This window comes from Plutella xylostella, chromosome 12, assembly GCF_932276165.1.
Source record: "Plutella xylostella chromosome 12, ilPluXylo3.1, whole genome shotgun sequence".
Lineage (NCBI taxonomy): Eukaryota > Metazoa > Arthropoda > Insecta > Lepidoptera > Plutellidae > Plutella > Plutella xylostella.
The window spans coordinates 9,802,629-9,820,565 of record NC_063992.1 but is presented as its reverse complement, the minus strand read 5'-3'; the positions used below and the strand labels follow the sequence as shown (position 1 = coordinate 9,820,565).

General features: G+C 39.6%; 1 protein-coding gene across 1 annotated transcript; it reads right to left on the bottom strand.

The window, feature by feature from the left end:
* Positions 1-2,649: 2,649 nt before the first annotated feature.
* Positions 2,650-16,657, bottom strand: LOC105390382 (acyl-CoA Delta-9 desaturase). Its single transcript, XM_048624505.1, has 6 exons — positions 16,486-16,657; positions 10,044-10,174; positions 8,634-8,839; positions 7,891-8,076; positions 3,803-3,909; positions 2,650-2,932 (listed from the first exon to the last, which is right to left on the bottom strand). Exons 1-6 carry the CDS (start codon positions 16,640-16,642, stop codon positions 2,739-2,741), a joined length of 981 nt encoding a protein of 326 aa, XP_048480462.1. The 5' UTR covers positions 16,643-16,657; the 3' UTR covers positions 2,650-2,738.
* Positions 16,658-17,937: the final 1,280 nt, after the last annotated feature.

Here is a 17,937-nt window from a genome sequence, read left to right as displayed (position 1 = left end):
AGTATTATCATATTTACTTATTGTTTTTCATCACTCACTCGGAAAGTAGGTGAAAACTGCCTGAAGAGAGAGAAATAGAGCTCTTTTCATCCGTAGGTACTTTGTAGTTGGTCTGAGCTAGGTACCTATCACATTCTTGACAGTAAGTACTCATTACTACCTACGATAGTTCACATGATCAGTCCTCGCTTCGCTTGAGTCACCTCTGACTACCGCTTCGAGGATTACAGTCGTGAGCATATACATAATTTTAATTATGTATGTATATCATTCCCTATCTCCATTTTTATTTAAACTATTATAGGTAAGTAAGTGGGTACCAACATGATTTCAAAAACCGTGTTTTTCGGAATTTAAAATATATAAGTACCTACTACCTACTTACTTATCTAAACTTTTAAAAACAAAATAATCAAACAAAAAAAAATTTTCGTACTTTGCAGTCGGGATGAAAAGCACAGTGTTTACGTCGGTATAATTGCTTATTTAATTCCTCGAACTCGTTACCAAACCAAGTCTCGGAATTAAATAAGCAATTCAGCCGTTGGACAACAAATAGGTACCTACTTACTATTGTAATTATTCTTGGTCTGCAAACCTCTTATCTATTCAAACATTCAATTTAAAAGTTCAAGACTCACTCCCAGATAAATAGAAAATGGATCCTAGGTCACATAAAATATAAATTGGAAGATAGAAGAATCAATAATTCTAAAGGTAAGCATCCACCTATGGCTATCGGTATCGTAAGTATCGGACCAAACGGATTGTTATTAATGTATGGAAAAACGGCGTCGGCAATGCCGATGAAGTGAACGCAGTTGTATGAATTTCTGTGCACAAAAATAATACTGAAAGCGATCCGTCCGTTGCGTGCGATGCCGAATGGTGAACGCTTGTCGATAAGTAAATATAGTTTATTTGTAAGTACAAATAAATGCCCTTTTTATGTTTAGTTCTTTTCTTACAACGGTTGTCCGGACGAGATCGCTTTTAGCGATAAGACCGGCATTTGTGCATCACTGTTATTTAAGTTAGATTTAAGTTTTTTTATGGTGTGTAAATAAAGTTTATTGTAGTGTATTGTATTGTAAATGGTAATAATAATAATAATAATAAACCTTTATTTCAGGCATCATTGTAGGTTGCACACACAAGCTCTAAAATTTTTCTTGTCGACTATCACTGTTCAGTAAATCTTAAAGTTTTGCTTGTCATCGCACCTAGACATCTTTACCTACATTTCTGCAATTACTGTTTAGGAAATGTATTTTAATTTCCTAGGAACTGAGTCTAATATAAGTACCTAATTTATATCACACATTTCACGAAGTTTATAGGAATTTATTACAATACAAACTAAAATTCATAGGAATTGTATACAATGACGGATTTCCGGCAACAGTTACAGTATCCTATCCTAGTAAGAAATAAATAGTGTTTTCGTGAAAAAACCTGTTGTTTTAATAAGATTGAATAATCTATAATTAGATTTACTGGTAATTAGGAACGCGTAGTATCTCTAAGTATTGTTACAAATTTGTTTGAATTGATAATAATTATAATGAGTGAGTGAGAAAGTAGTTTGTATAAACTATTTATAAAGAAGTAAGAAGTAGTTACATAATTTACTTTTTCCCGGCTCTCGTTGCCACAGTCCCAGGTCCAATTAGAATTTTGTTTCTTCAAAGACGGTGAAGTGCAGACGTCTTAGTGCAGTAAAGTCCATAAAATACAACGTAAGTATACCTAATTTAACATTTTCAATTTCAATCGTTTATTTTGAATTCGAATATAACTTCCACTATAATCTTATTAGGAAATTGTATGCATGGGTTAAGGGTTTGTGAGTTTACGTAAGTAAACGAAAAAGTTTCCGTATTCCAGAGCATATGGTATCGTTTATAATCGGGGGTTCAGGTGCATGCGACCCCCCCCCGACCCCCTCTCCCCCGCATAGAATAGAATAGATTGGAATCGTTTCCATCAGCCAACTGCGGTCTTGTGTCATTTGATTGAACGAGCAACGCTCCGCAGGGAAACGCAATTTTCTCGCTGGAAATAAACTTTTGAAACTTACACATGTGTAAAGTAAACGTATAGGTATTATATTAGATGCAATTTTGTATGCAAAGTATTACGAAAATGGTATACCAAACCAAACGGGATTCTCATAGGAGGTCATTCTAGACTATTGAAAATTCGCGAAAAAAAAATGGTAGTTAGTTTTTAGAATATTTTTTTACAGTAAGTATTTTTTCAGACAGATGATAGGTGTAGATAGTTTGAGTTTGGTTGTGTTCACTTATGCAATGTAATAAAATCAGGTAAGTAGTGTATAGAATGAAAGTAAGTAAATAAACTGAAACAAATACTGAAAGGAGAGGAGAATAAATAAAATCTCATTTTTACGAGTCTGACTCGCATTTTCCCTTTTATTGTCATTTTCATTATACTCTTAAACTGATCTAAAATACAAAGTATGCAAACATAAATTTTACACCTAACTATTTAAAATACTTACTATGATAAAATACCTACTAAAATATACTCGCGAGCAATGAAAAAGTTCCACTTGATATCAGTTTCGTATCGAACACAATTATTTACGTTTTAGTTTAATGTACTTTAATATTGCAAGCGGCGTTATTAAGCTAGCCTTTTCCGTTTAGGAGTTATTTGGTTCAATCATCATTGGAACTTCTTCACTGCTCGCAAGCACAACCACACAATTTCACTCATCTTTTCAAATAGTGCCCTTCAGGCAAGCGTTGCTTCTTGATCTGTTTCTCCAAGGTCTTGGACACGGACGCGTGTGTTCGGGCGGCCTCGGCCAGGGCTCGTTGCGCCGTGGCGGTGTCCACGGTCTGGAGGTCTGTGGCCAGGCCTAGGGCCGCCCACACGCGGATGAAGGCTGTTGAGCAGCCGCAGTCTGAGGGTAGGAAATAGAAGATTAAAAAAATACAGGGTGTCATAAGGAAGGCTGCGCCCGTCAGAACATTTTGTCTAAATAAAATGTTATCAGCGCCCTGGTCGCAATTGAAACTAATTATGATAGATGGACTTATACATATAAATATGAGATTTTAGGGTGCCATTTTCTGGAGCGGTTGCCCTGTCTTCATGCTAGTAATATATAAGTCAATGCAGGGTTTACTTTTCACTGTCTTGAGAGATTGGTAGTGCATTGTTATATATTGCTATGCATGATAGATTCAACATTTATGCAACAACCGCTTCAATGTACGCCTACTAAATTGTGTTAGTTGGTCTAGAATTGGCAGTGGGCCCAGTGAGAAGTCACTTCTTCCGAGTAAAGGATGACTGTTAAGGTAGAGCAGAGATCACGAACATTCAAACGTAGCGTGGGACAACCTCCAGCCCGCTGGACCGGGAACCTTAGATAGAAAGACCGTAGTAGATAATTTGACAAGGAAAGCCGAGAACAGTGTATTAAATTGTGGCACTTCTTGGAAGTGTTTGTCCAGTAGTGGACAATTACAGGCTGATGCATCAATTATGATGTAGGCAATTTACCAATTCCTTTGGCGTACAGTGAATACGCTCGATCTAATCCTACTAATATTATAAATTGGAAAGTTTGGGAGTATATGTGTATGTTTGTTTCTTCTTCACGTCCAAACACCTGAACCGATTTTAACTAAATTTGGTATGGAGTTAGCTGACACCACGGATTAACACATAGGCTACTTTTTGATCGCGGTATTCCCACAGGAAAGGTTTAAGGCGAAGCGAAGCTAGTTCGCGGGAACTGCTAATATTATGATAGTTAACAGCTCACCATAAGTCCCATATTCGCCAGACTTGTAGTCCTGTGGCACCAGGTAGTGGTAGTGGGGCCAGAAGGTCTTGGCCAGGATGAACACCATGTTGGAGTCCGCGGGGTACCTGCCGGTGCAGTCAAAATTATGAATAAGGATACTTTTAGGGTGTTTTTAATAGCGTGCGGATTTCATAAAACATGCGGGATCGCACGCTATTTTCCCGCGTCCCGCGTGCGTATTCCACGCATTGTACAATAAACAGTTGTATGAAAATAACACTTGCGAGTGGGTCATGCATGCGGGGCATTCCCGCGTGCGTGATGAAATCCGCACCCTATTGAAACACCCTTAAACCTTGTCAGAGCGGTTTCAGACTCAACACAGTACCTATTCATTATTTATTTATTTTTATTTACCTCTATATTGCACAAATATGGCATATAAATGTGTAAAAGCCGGACTTAGTGCTTAAATAATTTTCTACCTACAGGAGATACATTGTAATACTCCTATTTGATAAACATGCGCCACTGAAACGAATTCGCGTCTCTCAGAAGCAACATCCATGGATAACAGACGTCATTAAGATAATGATGGTACACCGGGATGAAGCACTGAAGCGAGCTAATAAGACTAAATTAGATACCCACCGTCAATATTATAGAGAACTAAAAAACTTAGTTAATAGCTCTTTGAAAAAAGAAAGAGCTGCTTTTTTCAATTACTATGTCGGAGGAATTGGTAAATAAAATCATTCACTCAATTAGTACAAACGCTTATGGATTTGACACAATATCTATAGAAATGATACGCAGGACTCTCCCTTGTACATTGCCAATAATAACATCAATAATTAATAAGTCTTTAGAGACAACTACCGTTCCCAAATCGTGGAAGTTAGCTAAGGTAAAACCTTTGCCAAAAACTAACGTAGTGGAGCAGGTCAAAGACCTAAGAGCTATCAGTTTACTACCAGTACTTTCAAAAATTATTGAAAGAGTGGTTAGTGTGCAGCTAACTAAGTATTTAGAGAAAGAGAAAATACTTCCCATCTTGCAATCTGGCTTTCGCAGCGGACGAGGAACAGACACATCACTGGCTCACGTCACTGATGACATTCTGACAGCTTCGGATAAGGGCCAAGGTAGTATTCTTGTGCTGCTAGATTTCTCCCGAGCATTTGACTGCCTTAATACGCAGTTACTTTTAGCAAAACTGAGGTACTACGGTATATCACAGACAGCTTGCTCGTGGTTTCAGTCATATTTAAATGATAGACAACAATACGTTGAAACTGTTGATGAGAACGGAAACATGAAACAGTCAAGAATCCTTGACATACCACGTGGCTGTCCTCAGGGTTCTATTTTAAGTCCGCTTTTGTTTATTATATATACTGCTGATCTGCCTAAACATCTTAAAAATTGTAAAGTGCACCTATACGCGGACGACACCCAAATATACCGCTCTTTTCCCCCGCTACATATAGATGAAAATATACAAAAAATAAATGAAGATCTCAACGTGATAACAAGTTGGTCAAAAGATAATTCTCTCGTAATTAATCCTGAAAAATCCAAATTTTTAGTTCTAGGTACCAAACACCAATCTGGCGCAATCACAAAACAAATACCTATTCTCAAAATTGATAACAAAAATATAGATATGGTAAAATCCGCTAGAAACTTGGGTCTAATTATGGACAGTGAATTAAGATTCATAGATCATGTAAACTCTAAGATTAGAAATGCTTTTTATAGACTCAAAGTACTATATGGATATCGAGAATTTCTATCCGAGGAAGTCCGAGTTACACTAACGGAAACCCTAGTTTTATCGCTGTTCAATTTCGGGGATGTCGTGTATGGGCCAAGACTATTTTCTAAGACAGAGCGAGCTATCCAACGCGTGCAAAATGCATGCGCCCGCTTCTGTTTTACAATACCCAGGCGAGCACATATTACACCATTCCTCAATGAAAAAGGTATTCTTAAAATGACAGCACGACGTCATTTACATTTGGCGAATCTATTGCATAAAGTTGTGCATAAGCAAGTACCGGAATATCTTTACGAAAAAATTATTTGGAAAAGTGATATTCTGTTATATAACACAAGAAACAGATTTAATAATAAACTAAAAATACCTGTACATAAAACTGTCGGATATAAAGGAAGTTTCAGTTACGCAGCATCTAAAATATGGAATGATTTGCCTCCGCCCTTAAGACAAATAAAATCCCCAAACACATTCAAAACTAAATTACGTTCTTTCTTACTAATGAAGCAACAGCAAGATTTTACTTATCTATAAATGTTTTTTTTTCTGGTAATATATATAATGAATGATAATAATATACATAGAACACAATAAATATAATAGTTTATCTTTGATTCGAACACAGTTATTTTTCTGGTTTTATAAATGAATGGTATTGAATATTGTTTAGTACCAATACCACCAGTACCAATACACACACACTATATTACTATACAACATTAATCGTTTCTTTGATGCATGATCTCCACTCTAATTAAAAAGTAAAAACCCAGTAGCTTTTAAGTTTAGTTAAGTTTAATTAAGATTAGTTAAGTATTAGGGGCAGTCTGAAAACCAGCGTTGTGTTGTTGTTACACAACTCGCAACATGTCTGAGACTGTTCCTTTTGTCACTATATGCCTAGATTACTAATTAGTTAAGTAACCTAATTTAATTTTGTATTATTGTATTTCGGTGTGCATTTAGTGGCAATAAATACCTTTTGAATTTGAATTTGAATTTGAATTTGAATACAGATGGTAAAAAGGTATGTAAAAAAAAAACTAAATAATTAAGAAAGAACTAAAAACAAAAAGTACTAAATGGATTTTCGATGTATAGCTCAAGGCTGGTAGATTCACAACTATGTATAAATAGGGTGGAATTTGTTCAGTGTAACTCACGTTAATCTACCCGAAATAATGAGAAAATTTCACTGTGAGACCAACTAAAAAAGAAGAAAAAGATTTGTTGAACGAAGGAAAAGAGACTGAAAGAGTACACTGACAAAATTACACCCTGTATATGAATATTTACTATCGTGCTCACGGTGCTCAGATAGGTTTGATTTGGCTATCGCTTGGCGCTATATCTTACGGACAACCATATTAATAAATCTTGAAGTTTATTGCTATTTGGTAGATGTTTATTGTGTATAACACCTACGAATTTAATATTTTGCGAACAAAGGGTCGTGACGAGTTGGAAAATGGGGTCACATTCGTACTCTATTGTCATAGGCAAAGAACATACGTACTTCTCTAACGAGAAGGTCGTAGGTACAGATGTTTTGTTACTTATTCTGCCATTCATAAATTATAATAATTACTCCTTCAAAGTTCAAACATTTAAAGTTTTAATACTGAAGTCGCCCGCTGAAAAACCCACATCTATTTGCTCTGAACATTATTATAACGAGAGTATTAAATTTTCTTGTTTAATAACTTTTAGTGAAAGAAGCCTGTTGTTTAGTGGTCGGCTTTTAATAATGTTTCTTTTGTTGGTGTTGGGGTTTAAATAATGAAACAATTTAAAAAACCCTCTTTTTATATTTCGTAAGTATTCTCTACTTTTCAGTTTCTTGTGGGATTTGTTTTTTATAATCTAACTAGGTACCTAAATAAACTCTTATGAAGTGCGTCCCATCAATCGCATTGCTGTTTTTTCACGTAAATCGCGATATGTTGACATTTAGCTTCGTCGATAAAGATTCCATGCCGTCGCGGCTGAAAGGAGCTTTTAGTAATGAGGCTTCGAAGCAACATATTATTATATCACTCTAACTAAACTTAAGTATGTAATAATAAGTAATTCCATTATGTGATGTAAGTAGTAGGTATATTATAATATCCTTCCATCACATCTAAAGGTTGTCTGGTAGAGATTACTATAAGCAATACGACCACCTTTTAGTGATATTTACTTTTAAGTTTTCGTTTTGTATTTTTTGTTTGTTGATGAAAGTATATAGCAATTACCTATATAGCAATTGGCATGCGTGTGATCTTGACTATACAGCGTAATAAAGAAACATAATTTTATCATGTAGTAAGAAAAAAACCCTTACTTCTCTCCCGGCTTGAGCCCCCACACGCAGATCCCGCTCTCGACCAACCAGGCGGCGTGCAGCACCACGAGGTAGCGCAGGAAGCCAATCACGAACACGCTGCTCAGCACCGAGTCGTCCCAGTACTCCAATGGCGCGTTGAGGGGTAACAGCAGGAACACTATGCCGTAGAGCAGCCAGTAGAACCTTGGGGAATTTAGTCGGGGTTAGAGGTGAAGAAGTTACCGTTACAGTGATGTATATTAAATAGAGCAGCTGTCGTGGTGGCGTAATGGATAAGACCTCGTCCAATCACTCGAGAATCGTTCAGTCGTTCAAATCCTAGCATGTACCTACTTATTAATTCTCTGTTACAAGCGTTATTCTCGAGCTTACCGCTATTCGTCACCGCGCTTACCGCTATCTGTTACAAGCGTTATTCCAATAAGTATTACTAAGTTTAATCTCTTCGTCACATAAAGAATCTTGGTCGGCAACCCTAAAAACTCACTTCTTCTGGAATATAACGACCCAATCCGCCTCCAAATCCGCCACATCTACTTCCTCCATCAGCCGCTGCTGGTGCGGCTCAGCTGCCGCAGCCTCGTCATCATGTGGGCGTGCAGGAAGCCCTGCTTGTAGTTGTAGGTCTAGACCACCTTAGTATTCAGTTACGATCACTGAAGCTAGAATGCTTCGAACCAAACTATCCTAAAAAACATCACGCTGTCCTTACAAACTACAGTTGCCATCTAAAAACTCACTTCTTCTGGAACATAACGACCCAGTCCGCCTCCAGATCTCCCACATCCACTTCCTCCATCAGCCGCTGCTGGTGCGGGCTCAGCTGCCGCAGCCTCGTCATCATGTGGGCGTGGAGGAAGCCTTGCTTGTAGTTGTAAGGGTCGCTGTCGGTGCCGAAGTGAGCGTGGTGGAGGCGGTGGTAGCGCACCCACTCGTAGATCGAACCCTGGGGATGATTGACAACTTTGTGTGATCAGGCTACATTTTAGGCCTAGTTTCACCATAGTCTGTTAGATCATTAACACCCCTGTTACATTAGAATTTCATCCATTATACGTCATCGCCATATTAAATTCTTGACATATGTGTCAAAAGTCAACGACTAATCCCTTGTTATGGTCTAACAGAGTATGGTGAAACTGAGGCTTATTCTACTAGTTAGAACGTTGTCGGTGGCAAACACTTTAGCTGCTGCGGCTACACGAGTTTGTTACCGAAGTAGATAAACGCGACTATATCGCGATTTGCTATAAATGCGGTGCTATCATTGGTGGAAAGAGTATTAAAAGAGTTTATCGACGTCGATAACGAACCCGTGTAGCGGCCGCACGGGTTTGTCGTGAAAGTTTTAGCCAGTCAAGGCCTCATTCAGTCAGAAATGAAAATGATTTAAATGAAATGAATTTTAACTTCGTTTTATTTGGGAAATCAAAAAGCTGACGTACCTATTAGGTATATATGTAGATTATTTCGTTGAGTCTATTCAAGTTTACGTAAAATGTATTACAATAAGGTGGTTCCAAGAAACATCCGAAATAATTTGCGATGCTCCATTCATTGAAAAACATTCGAATCATATACCTACAATTTATCAAATAAAATTGCTGCTTGCTATGGCTTTAGTACAAATAGATACCGATCCGAACATGAATAGGAATAAAACACTAAATTTATTATTTAATAAGGTCAAAGAGAAAGTGTCAACGCTTACGTTTTATATAGGCTAAATCATCACTTTAAAATCAATTAGGTTCTTACCTAAACAATATTAGCTTCTACCACGCTAATACAGCAAACAGCACGTTCTCAAGTGTGAAATAACAGTCATTAAACTAATGATGTACTTACCTGACCTATACATTTAACCCTCACGAAAAAACGGTTGTTATAAATTAATGGTATCTGACTGTGATACTGTAGCTCCCAAACGGCTGAGCCGATTTTAGATTTGCTTTTTTGTCATAGGTTAAAGGTTACGTTAGTGTTACTTGGCCAAATTTTATTAAAATCTGCTTAGCCGTTCAAAAGTTATGCGACTTTTAGAGGAGTTTTATCGTTTGTTCAATTATTAATTCTTCACAGTCATATTAATATGAGTACACGTTGCCTCGCAGATATCTGCCCCCCCGCAATACGATACAAACTGTTACCTGTCCAGCCAAGGTCTGGCAGATCATCAGTGCTATGCGCAGCCCCGTGCTGGCCTTGTACGTGCGGTGCGCCCAGAGCCGGTGCGCGCCGGTGGTCACGCCCAGCAGGCCGAACGACGTCAGCGTCACCACTGGAAGAAGAAGAAGCTGAGTGTCACTTTCAGGTGGATTTAGGAAAGAACATTAACTTATATACCTATATCTAGCGTAAGGACATTGGACAGATTGAACCGCTCAAGAAAATGGCGCCCCCGCGCTGTCCTAAAATCTTTTTTCATACATCTGAGATAATTTGTTTGAATTAGGGCCAGCGCGCGGGTGACATTTTGTTTAGGCAAAACGTTCTGACGGGCGCATTCTTCCTTTTGAAATCATTGGGGACGAAATATATACAGGGTGTTGCAAAAAGAGTGTATTATAACGAAACCAGTGCACCATGCTGCACTCATGTAAATCTAAACCCGAAATTAAAAACAAAATGTCTAAATTCGTGAAAAAAATATCGTTTTCCACTATGGAGTTTTTTTACTATGGAGAGTAAGTAAAGTAAAGTAAAACGTGAGGATTACAGCTGGAACAAAATTTCTATAGAGAAGCAAAAAAATCTACCAATTTCCAAAATCAGTATAAAACTATTAATTTGTTCAGAATGACTACGAGCCATAGCCACCCTATCCGCATACTACTTACATCACTTTTGAGCCACCCTACATACAGTAAACGAATAACAATAACATTTGTTCAAGTTACGTTAATCAAACTACCTTACGTTCATATGTGTGTACGTCTAGTTCATATAACTATGTATATTCATATCTAATAATAACATTATGTAATAGTAACCCAAAAATCTCATATGAATGGGACTCACAGCTCGGTAAGTAATTTATATGGATAAAGTTAATGAGTTTCTCTCAACTAGTTTGTCAAGCAACGCTCCTGAATGTCCTGAATTTTCTGACTATTCTGAGAATAAATGAATGTAAACCTCGAATTGGGAGTACCTAATAACTTTACTAAGATCGAGTTTTTTGCCAGATAACATCTATTAGATTTTTTCTACAAATAAAAACTCTTTGATCCAATTTGAATAGGCCCGATGATAGATATTTATAATATAGATTAATTATTAATTGCAATGAAACAACCGACCGTATAATTCGACTTGGCGCTTTATTACTAAAAACCATAGAGAATAGAGGTGTTACCATAGAGAATAGAGGGCACGATGCAACGTGCCAGTGCTACGTCTACACAGTGTACACGACAAACACATCACTCCTCCACACTAATTTTGAAACCTGTTAACAAACATTAAGAAAATAAAAATACAATTAAAAATAAGACTTATGCTAAAACTTATAACTAACATTTTGATTTCTGGGCCGTAAACACATACGAGGTGGCGATGTAGGTGTTAACGGCCGATCAGTCTGAAGTGGAGGTGTTAACAGCGGATCAGGATGATCTGAGGTGTTCGGATCCGAAATCCCTCGCTCACAACACTCCACATGCCCCTCCTCCTCCACTATTTGTTCCACGGGCGGGTCGCCTGCGACCGCGCTCGGCACAGGAGCCTCGGTGTGCACTGTTGGGGATGGGAAGGCCAACGGCATGGAAACTGATTGATACTGGGCGGATCTATTAGCAGTGACCGAGCTCCCTGGCGATGATGAAGGTTGACTTACATCTAAGTCACAGCTAGCTACACTCTTAAATAGCTGATCTATATGTCTTACACATACTTCATTATAATCTATTATATACACACTGTACATTCTATTACCTAAAATTTCTTTAACAATCCCCTTTTTCCAAACCCCTTTTCTCGAACTGTACCAACGTACCCAAACTACATCACCTTCATTAAATTTCCTTTTTGAAATAGGTTGTTCATATACACATGACTTGTCCTCTTTGGGTAGTATTAAGTCTAGCCGGGAACGTAAATTTCTACCAAACATTAATTTTGCCGGAGGCTCGCCTGTAGAACAGTGTTCTGTATTTCTATACACAAATAAATAATCCAACAACCTTTCAGAAATAATTTTCTGCGGTAGATTTTCACCAATAGCGCATTTAATCATTTTTTTACACATTCTAACAGCATTCTCAGCTTGCCCATTACTGGCTGGATGGTATATTGGTGACGTCATATATTTGATACCGTTATTGGAACAAAATTCCCTGAATTGTGACGAGTTAATTTTGGCATCATTATCTGAAACCAGCGTATTACAAATGCCAAAAACCGAAAATAAATATTTCAGCTTCGAAATCAGCGCGCTCGTAGAAGTGCCATTATTCATGAGCAAACATTCTACCCATTTCGAGTAGCTATCCACCACCACGAGGTACACACTCTGTCCTAACGACATGTAGTCGATGTGCACGCGCTGCCAGGGGCCGGCGGGGCGCGGCCAGGGCGCGGGGGGCTCGCGCGGGGGTGCGGCGCGCACGCTCACGCACGTGCCGCACGCGCCGACGCAGCGCTCGATGTCGGCGTCGATCCCCGGCCACCACATCCGGGCACGAGCATTACACTTCATCTTAACTACACCTAGATGAGTGCTATGAAGCTCCACTAACATTCGTTCTCGTAACGATGAGGGAATAATGACTTTATGACCTCTCAATAAGTATCCCTTTTCGTATTGTAAGTCTGCTTTACATCTAAAGTAAGGTAGGACAGACTGACAATGTACTGAACGCGGCCATCCGTGTTGCATGTATTTAATGACAATTTTCAAGACTTCATCATTATCGGTGGCCCTTCTAATATCGTTTAACAACACAGCCGGTGTACTTTCGTCCAGGAATTTCAAAGAGGTGTACATGTCAAACTCTCCGTCACTATCAGAAACCGTTTCTGAAACCGGGGCTCGCGAAAAAAAATCCGCTACTACGTTATTTGCACTCGACGTATACTGAATGACGTAGTTATAGGCCGACAAAATAATCGCATATCTCTGTAAACGTAACGCCGTGGTTACCGATATGCCCGAATTTTTATTAAAAATTGACACTAAAGGCCTATGATCGGTTTGTAAAATAAACGGGTCGCTGCGTCCGTAAAGGTACTGATGGAACCTTTTTACACCGAAGATAATAGCCGTAGCCTCCTTTTGAATCTGGCTATAATTTCGTTCGCTGGCATTGAGAGACCGCGAACCGTAAGCTAAAGGTCGCTCGGAGCCATCCTGCGCGCGCTGCAGCAGCACGGCGCCCAGCCCGTGCGGGCCCGCGTCCACCGCCAGCACCAGCTGCGCCGCGGGGTCGAAGTGCGCCAGCACGCGCTCGGACGCCAGCTCGCGCCGCACGGCCGCCACGGCCTGCCTCTGCCGCGCGCCCCACTGCCACGCCGCGCCCGCCTTCAACAGCTCGTGAAGTGGACTCATTACAGCCGACGCGTTTGGAATAAAATTCCTGTAATAATTTACAACGCCTAGAAAACGCTTGACCTCTGTGACATTTTTGGGCTCCGGAGCCTTTAAAATAGCCTCGACCTTTTTAGGGCAAGTTTGTAATCCATTTTTATCTATAACATAGCCTAGGTAGGTTACGCTATCTTTGAAAAATTCGCACTTATCTTTTTGCAAACGAAGACCCGAGTTATTCAACCTATGCAATACCTCCCGTAGTCTGGCCAAGTGAGTGGCTTTATTAGGCCCCGTGATGCAAATGTCATCGTACCAGCAACTAACGCCTTCTATCCCGGATAGGACTGTCTCCATCGATTTCTGAAAAATAGCCGGCGCGCTGGCTAGGCCGTACACCATACGGGTGTATTTAAATAAACCTTTGCTAGTATTAATAGTTGTGAGCTCCTGCGATGGTTCATTTAGAACATATTGACTGTACGCGTTTTTTAGGTCTAATTTTGTGTACTTTTCTCCACCTCCTAGTTTTGCGAACACTTCTTCAATGCGCGGTAGTGGATACTTATCGACTAAGAGGTCTTTGTTCAAGGTAACCGAGTAGTCCCCGGCTATCTTGACCTGTCCGTTTTCCTTCAGTACCGGCACAACAGGAGTCGCGTAGTTGGAGTGGTTGACGGGCACTAAAATACCTAAACTCACTAACCTATCAAGTTCCGCTTCAACTTTATCTTTTAAAGCGAATGGTACCGTGCGTGGCTTGAAAAACTTAGATACGGCATTATCTTTCAATCGAAGGTCAACTTTAAATTTATTGAAAGTACCTAACTCATCGCGCCACAATTCAGGGTATTGTTCCAACAGCGTGCCTACCTCACCATCATTGTAAATTTTATTTAAATTTGTAGTTAACACTAAGTTAAATGCGGACATGAAATTTCGACCCAGTAATGGCGGCCCGCCATTTTCCACTACAAATATCCTAATCGGTTTTGTCTGACCATTGTATGTAACATTCGTTTCGAAATAGCCCAGGGGAGAAATTTTATGCCCGGTATATAGACACATTTTTATGTTACAAGGCAGCAGTTTATACAATGAGAAGTTACTCTTATAGAAACTATCTGAAATTACAGTTGAGCCTGAACCAGAGTCGAGTTCCATAGTAACATTCTGTTGTCCTACTATCAAGTCTAAAGTAAGCGGTTTATTTGTCACATACCTTATATTAAAGTTCTGGCATTCCTCACACCCCGAGTTATTATCGTCATCCTCAATATTGTTTATTCTTGAGTTTTTGTTAGTACACACTTTTCTTAAATGGCCCTTAGATCTACACTTTTGGCACTTGTAATTTTTAAAACGGCACGTATCTTCTGAGTGGTTCTTCATACCACACACCCTGCACTGGGTCTCTGAGCCCGGGGCGCCGCCGCTGCCGCTGTCTCCCGCGCCTCCGCCGCCAGAGCGGCTCGAGCCGCCGCCGCCGCCGCCGTAGCCGCCGCCGCCGCCGCCGCGACGCGGGCCACCATCGCGCTGAGACTTAGCATCAAACGCAGCACGGTATATTGGTTCTTCCTTGATGACCAATTTATCAAATTGTTTCGCCTCCCTTGTACACTCCGCTTGCTGCGCCAACTCCAATGCCCGAGCAAATGTTAATCCTGCTGGATTTTGCTCAAACAATTTGTCGCGTTCGGGACCTGAGCCCAGGCCGAGGACGAAACGGTCCCTGAGGTTCGTCTCCAGGGCTGCGCCGAAGTCACAATAGCTTGCTAGACCTCTGAGTCGCGCCGCCCAGTCCCCTAAGCTTTCGCCTGCAGTTCGAGTCGCCCCGTGAAACTTAGCGATGTCCACGAAGGTACATTGTCTAGGCTTGAAGTGAGCGTCGAGTAAAGCCACCAATTCCTCGTAGCTTAACTTATCCACATCGCTTGGATAAGCAAGATTTCGAACTAGACGGTATGATTCATCGGAAAGATGCGTTATGAGAATGGCACTTTTACAGTCTTCTTCCACTTTGTTAACTTTCACAAATTGTACCAAGCGTCCTTTGAAAATGTCCCACTCGCACGATTTGTGGTCGAAGGTAGCCAAATTACCCAAAAACGCCATTGTTATCCGTTTTTGCAACACGTGAGTAGATGATCCTCGTTCGACAGTGATAGATATTTATAATATAGATTAATTATTAATTGCAATGAAACAACCGACCGTATAATTCGACTTGGCGCTTTATTACTAAAAACCATAGAGAATAGAGGTGTTACCATAGAGAATAGAGGGCACGATGCAACGTGCCAGTGCTACGTCTACACAGTGTACACGACAAACACATCACCCGAACTGGCTGAAATTTTTCACGACGCCGACGATGCAAAGGAATTTCGTTTCATGTTGTTTGGAATCCACCGGGCACGAAGAAAAATGTCCTGAGACCTTACTTTAGAGATTGGGGATTTAAAAATGGCCTGACGTGGAAATCTAGATTAACTGAACTTGTACAGTGAGTGACACCCTTTGACAATTTGAGGTTTGATATTTTTTGTCGTTTCGATATTCAAAGGTTGTCTGGAAACGATCGCTGTATTTACCGAAATAGGTACTTATAGCTATTTGACGCGCGAATCAAGAACCTCCTTCTTAAGGACCTCCTTTTTTCAAGTCGGTTAAATAGTAATCCGAAGTCTCGATTGACTAGTCCTCCGCTGTACCTACTACAAGATGACGATGGATTGGGTTCAATTTAAGGTGGCAGGCCCTAACAAGGTCTTGCCGCTACCGATCTAATATTTTTCCATTTACTATTGCGTGCGTACCAACTTACTTACCTCTTATCTATAAAAATATATTCTAATACAAAGTTTATATTTTATGGAATTTTGTCAATGAACTTGCTAAGTGCTAATAAAATGCCAACCTGTTTGATATAAATGTCTAGACTAGTCTAGAGGCTCCTTCTACTGTATTCAAATCAATTAGTTGGGAATGTCTGAACAATGAAATCAAATAAATGTACTTATGTTTCTTGGTGTCCTTCAGTGCAAAATAAAAAAAAAACTCACAAAGCAATACAGTCATGAGCTTGACTTCGAACAGCAGCAGCCAGACCCCATACAGCGAGAGCAGATGGATGTGGATGAAGAACAGCACGGCCGGCCAGTCGGCGTCCCGCGCGCGCGACAGCGCGGGGGCGTCCCGCGCCTCGGAGATCTTCACCATTTGTGCACCTGTGGTAGTGTTAAGGTGGGTATATATATTACAAAATTTTGACGAGCATTTCTGTGTAATGTAACGTTTTTACGAATGGTACAATACTGGCAAAAGCATGATAAAAAGTTCGTAAAAGGATGATACACTAGAACATTTTAGAGGGCGGCTCGTTGTTCTGTTACAAAGTAAGTAAATGTAGTAAGTAGTCTATACTCGCCTTTAAACTGGGTTTCAGGAAAAAAGAGGGGCTATTTAACGTGTTAACTTATGTGTGTATTTCTGTCTGTGGTAACGTAGCTCCCGAACGGCTAAACCGATTATAATTTTGTTTTTTAGGGTCGTAGCGTAGGTAATGATGCCCTGAGTATTCTGAGCCATGTTTCGTGAAATCGATTCAGCAGTTCAAAAGTTATGCGACTTTTAGTGTTGAATGTCGGGGGTTTTTAACGTTGATTAGTATTCTCAATATGAAGAGTTACTACGCGTCCCGTTGCTTGTATACGTATCTCCGTTTGTACTTATAGCAAAATAAGCACAGTCCAATAATATAGAAAACGCATCTAATACCTAAGTGCGTTCATGCTCATGCGTCTATGCTTAATATAAGTATCAACCACGGGCCCTAAAGCCTGTATTAGGACGACCTTAGCTATCGGCCGACACACGGCCGAAATAAAACCGGAGCTTGTTATTTTAAAACATTGATAGGTAGTATCGATATATTGTATTTCAAAATACGATACGATTTAATTAAGTGCAGCAATATCGGAATTTAGTCTTTTTCAATATGGTGGAAAACTACGATATTCAACAAATTGAATGTGTGGTGGTGTATGTGTATGTAGTACGTTCATGTACGTACAAGTACTTGCTATTGAGGAAATCCTTCCCGATTTTAAAACAATATCGCGCAGCATATTCGCATCTCGTTGTTCTTGCGTTAGTAGTGAAACTTATCTTTTCGTTACAATAACAGCGAACATCATCCCAGTATGTAGCCTTGTTTAGTGTTGGCAGATTTATTTTATTTTATTTCAATAACTTAGGGCGTCTTGCACAACGAAGTTAAATAAAATTAAATAGTTTGTCTCTTGCTCTGTCATTATACTTTCAGAGCAAGAGGTCATAGATTTAATTTTATTTAACTTTGTTATGCAAGACGCCCTTAGTCTACCTTTACAGCTAAGCCAATTCGATAGACAAGTTTACAATAAAAATGTAACACTAAAACAGAAATTAAGTAAGTAGGTACTTACTTTCATAAATATAAATAGGTATTTAAACTAGGTAAGATATCCTATATG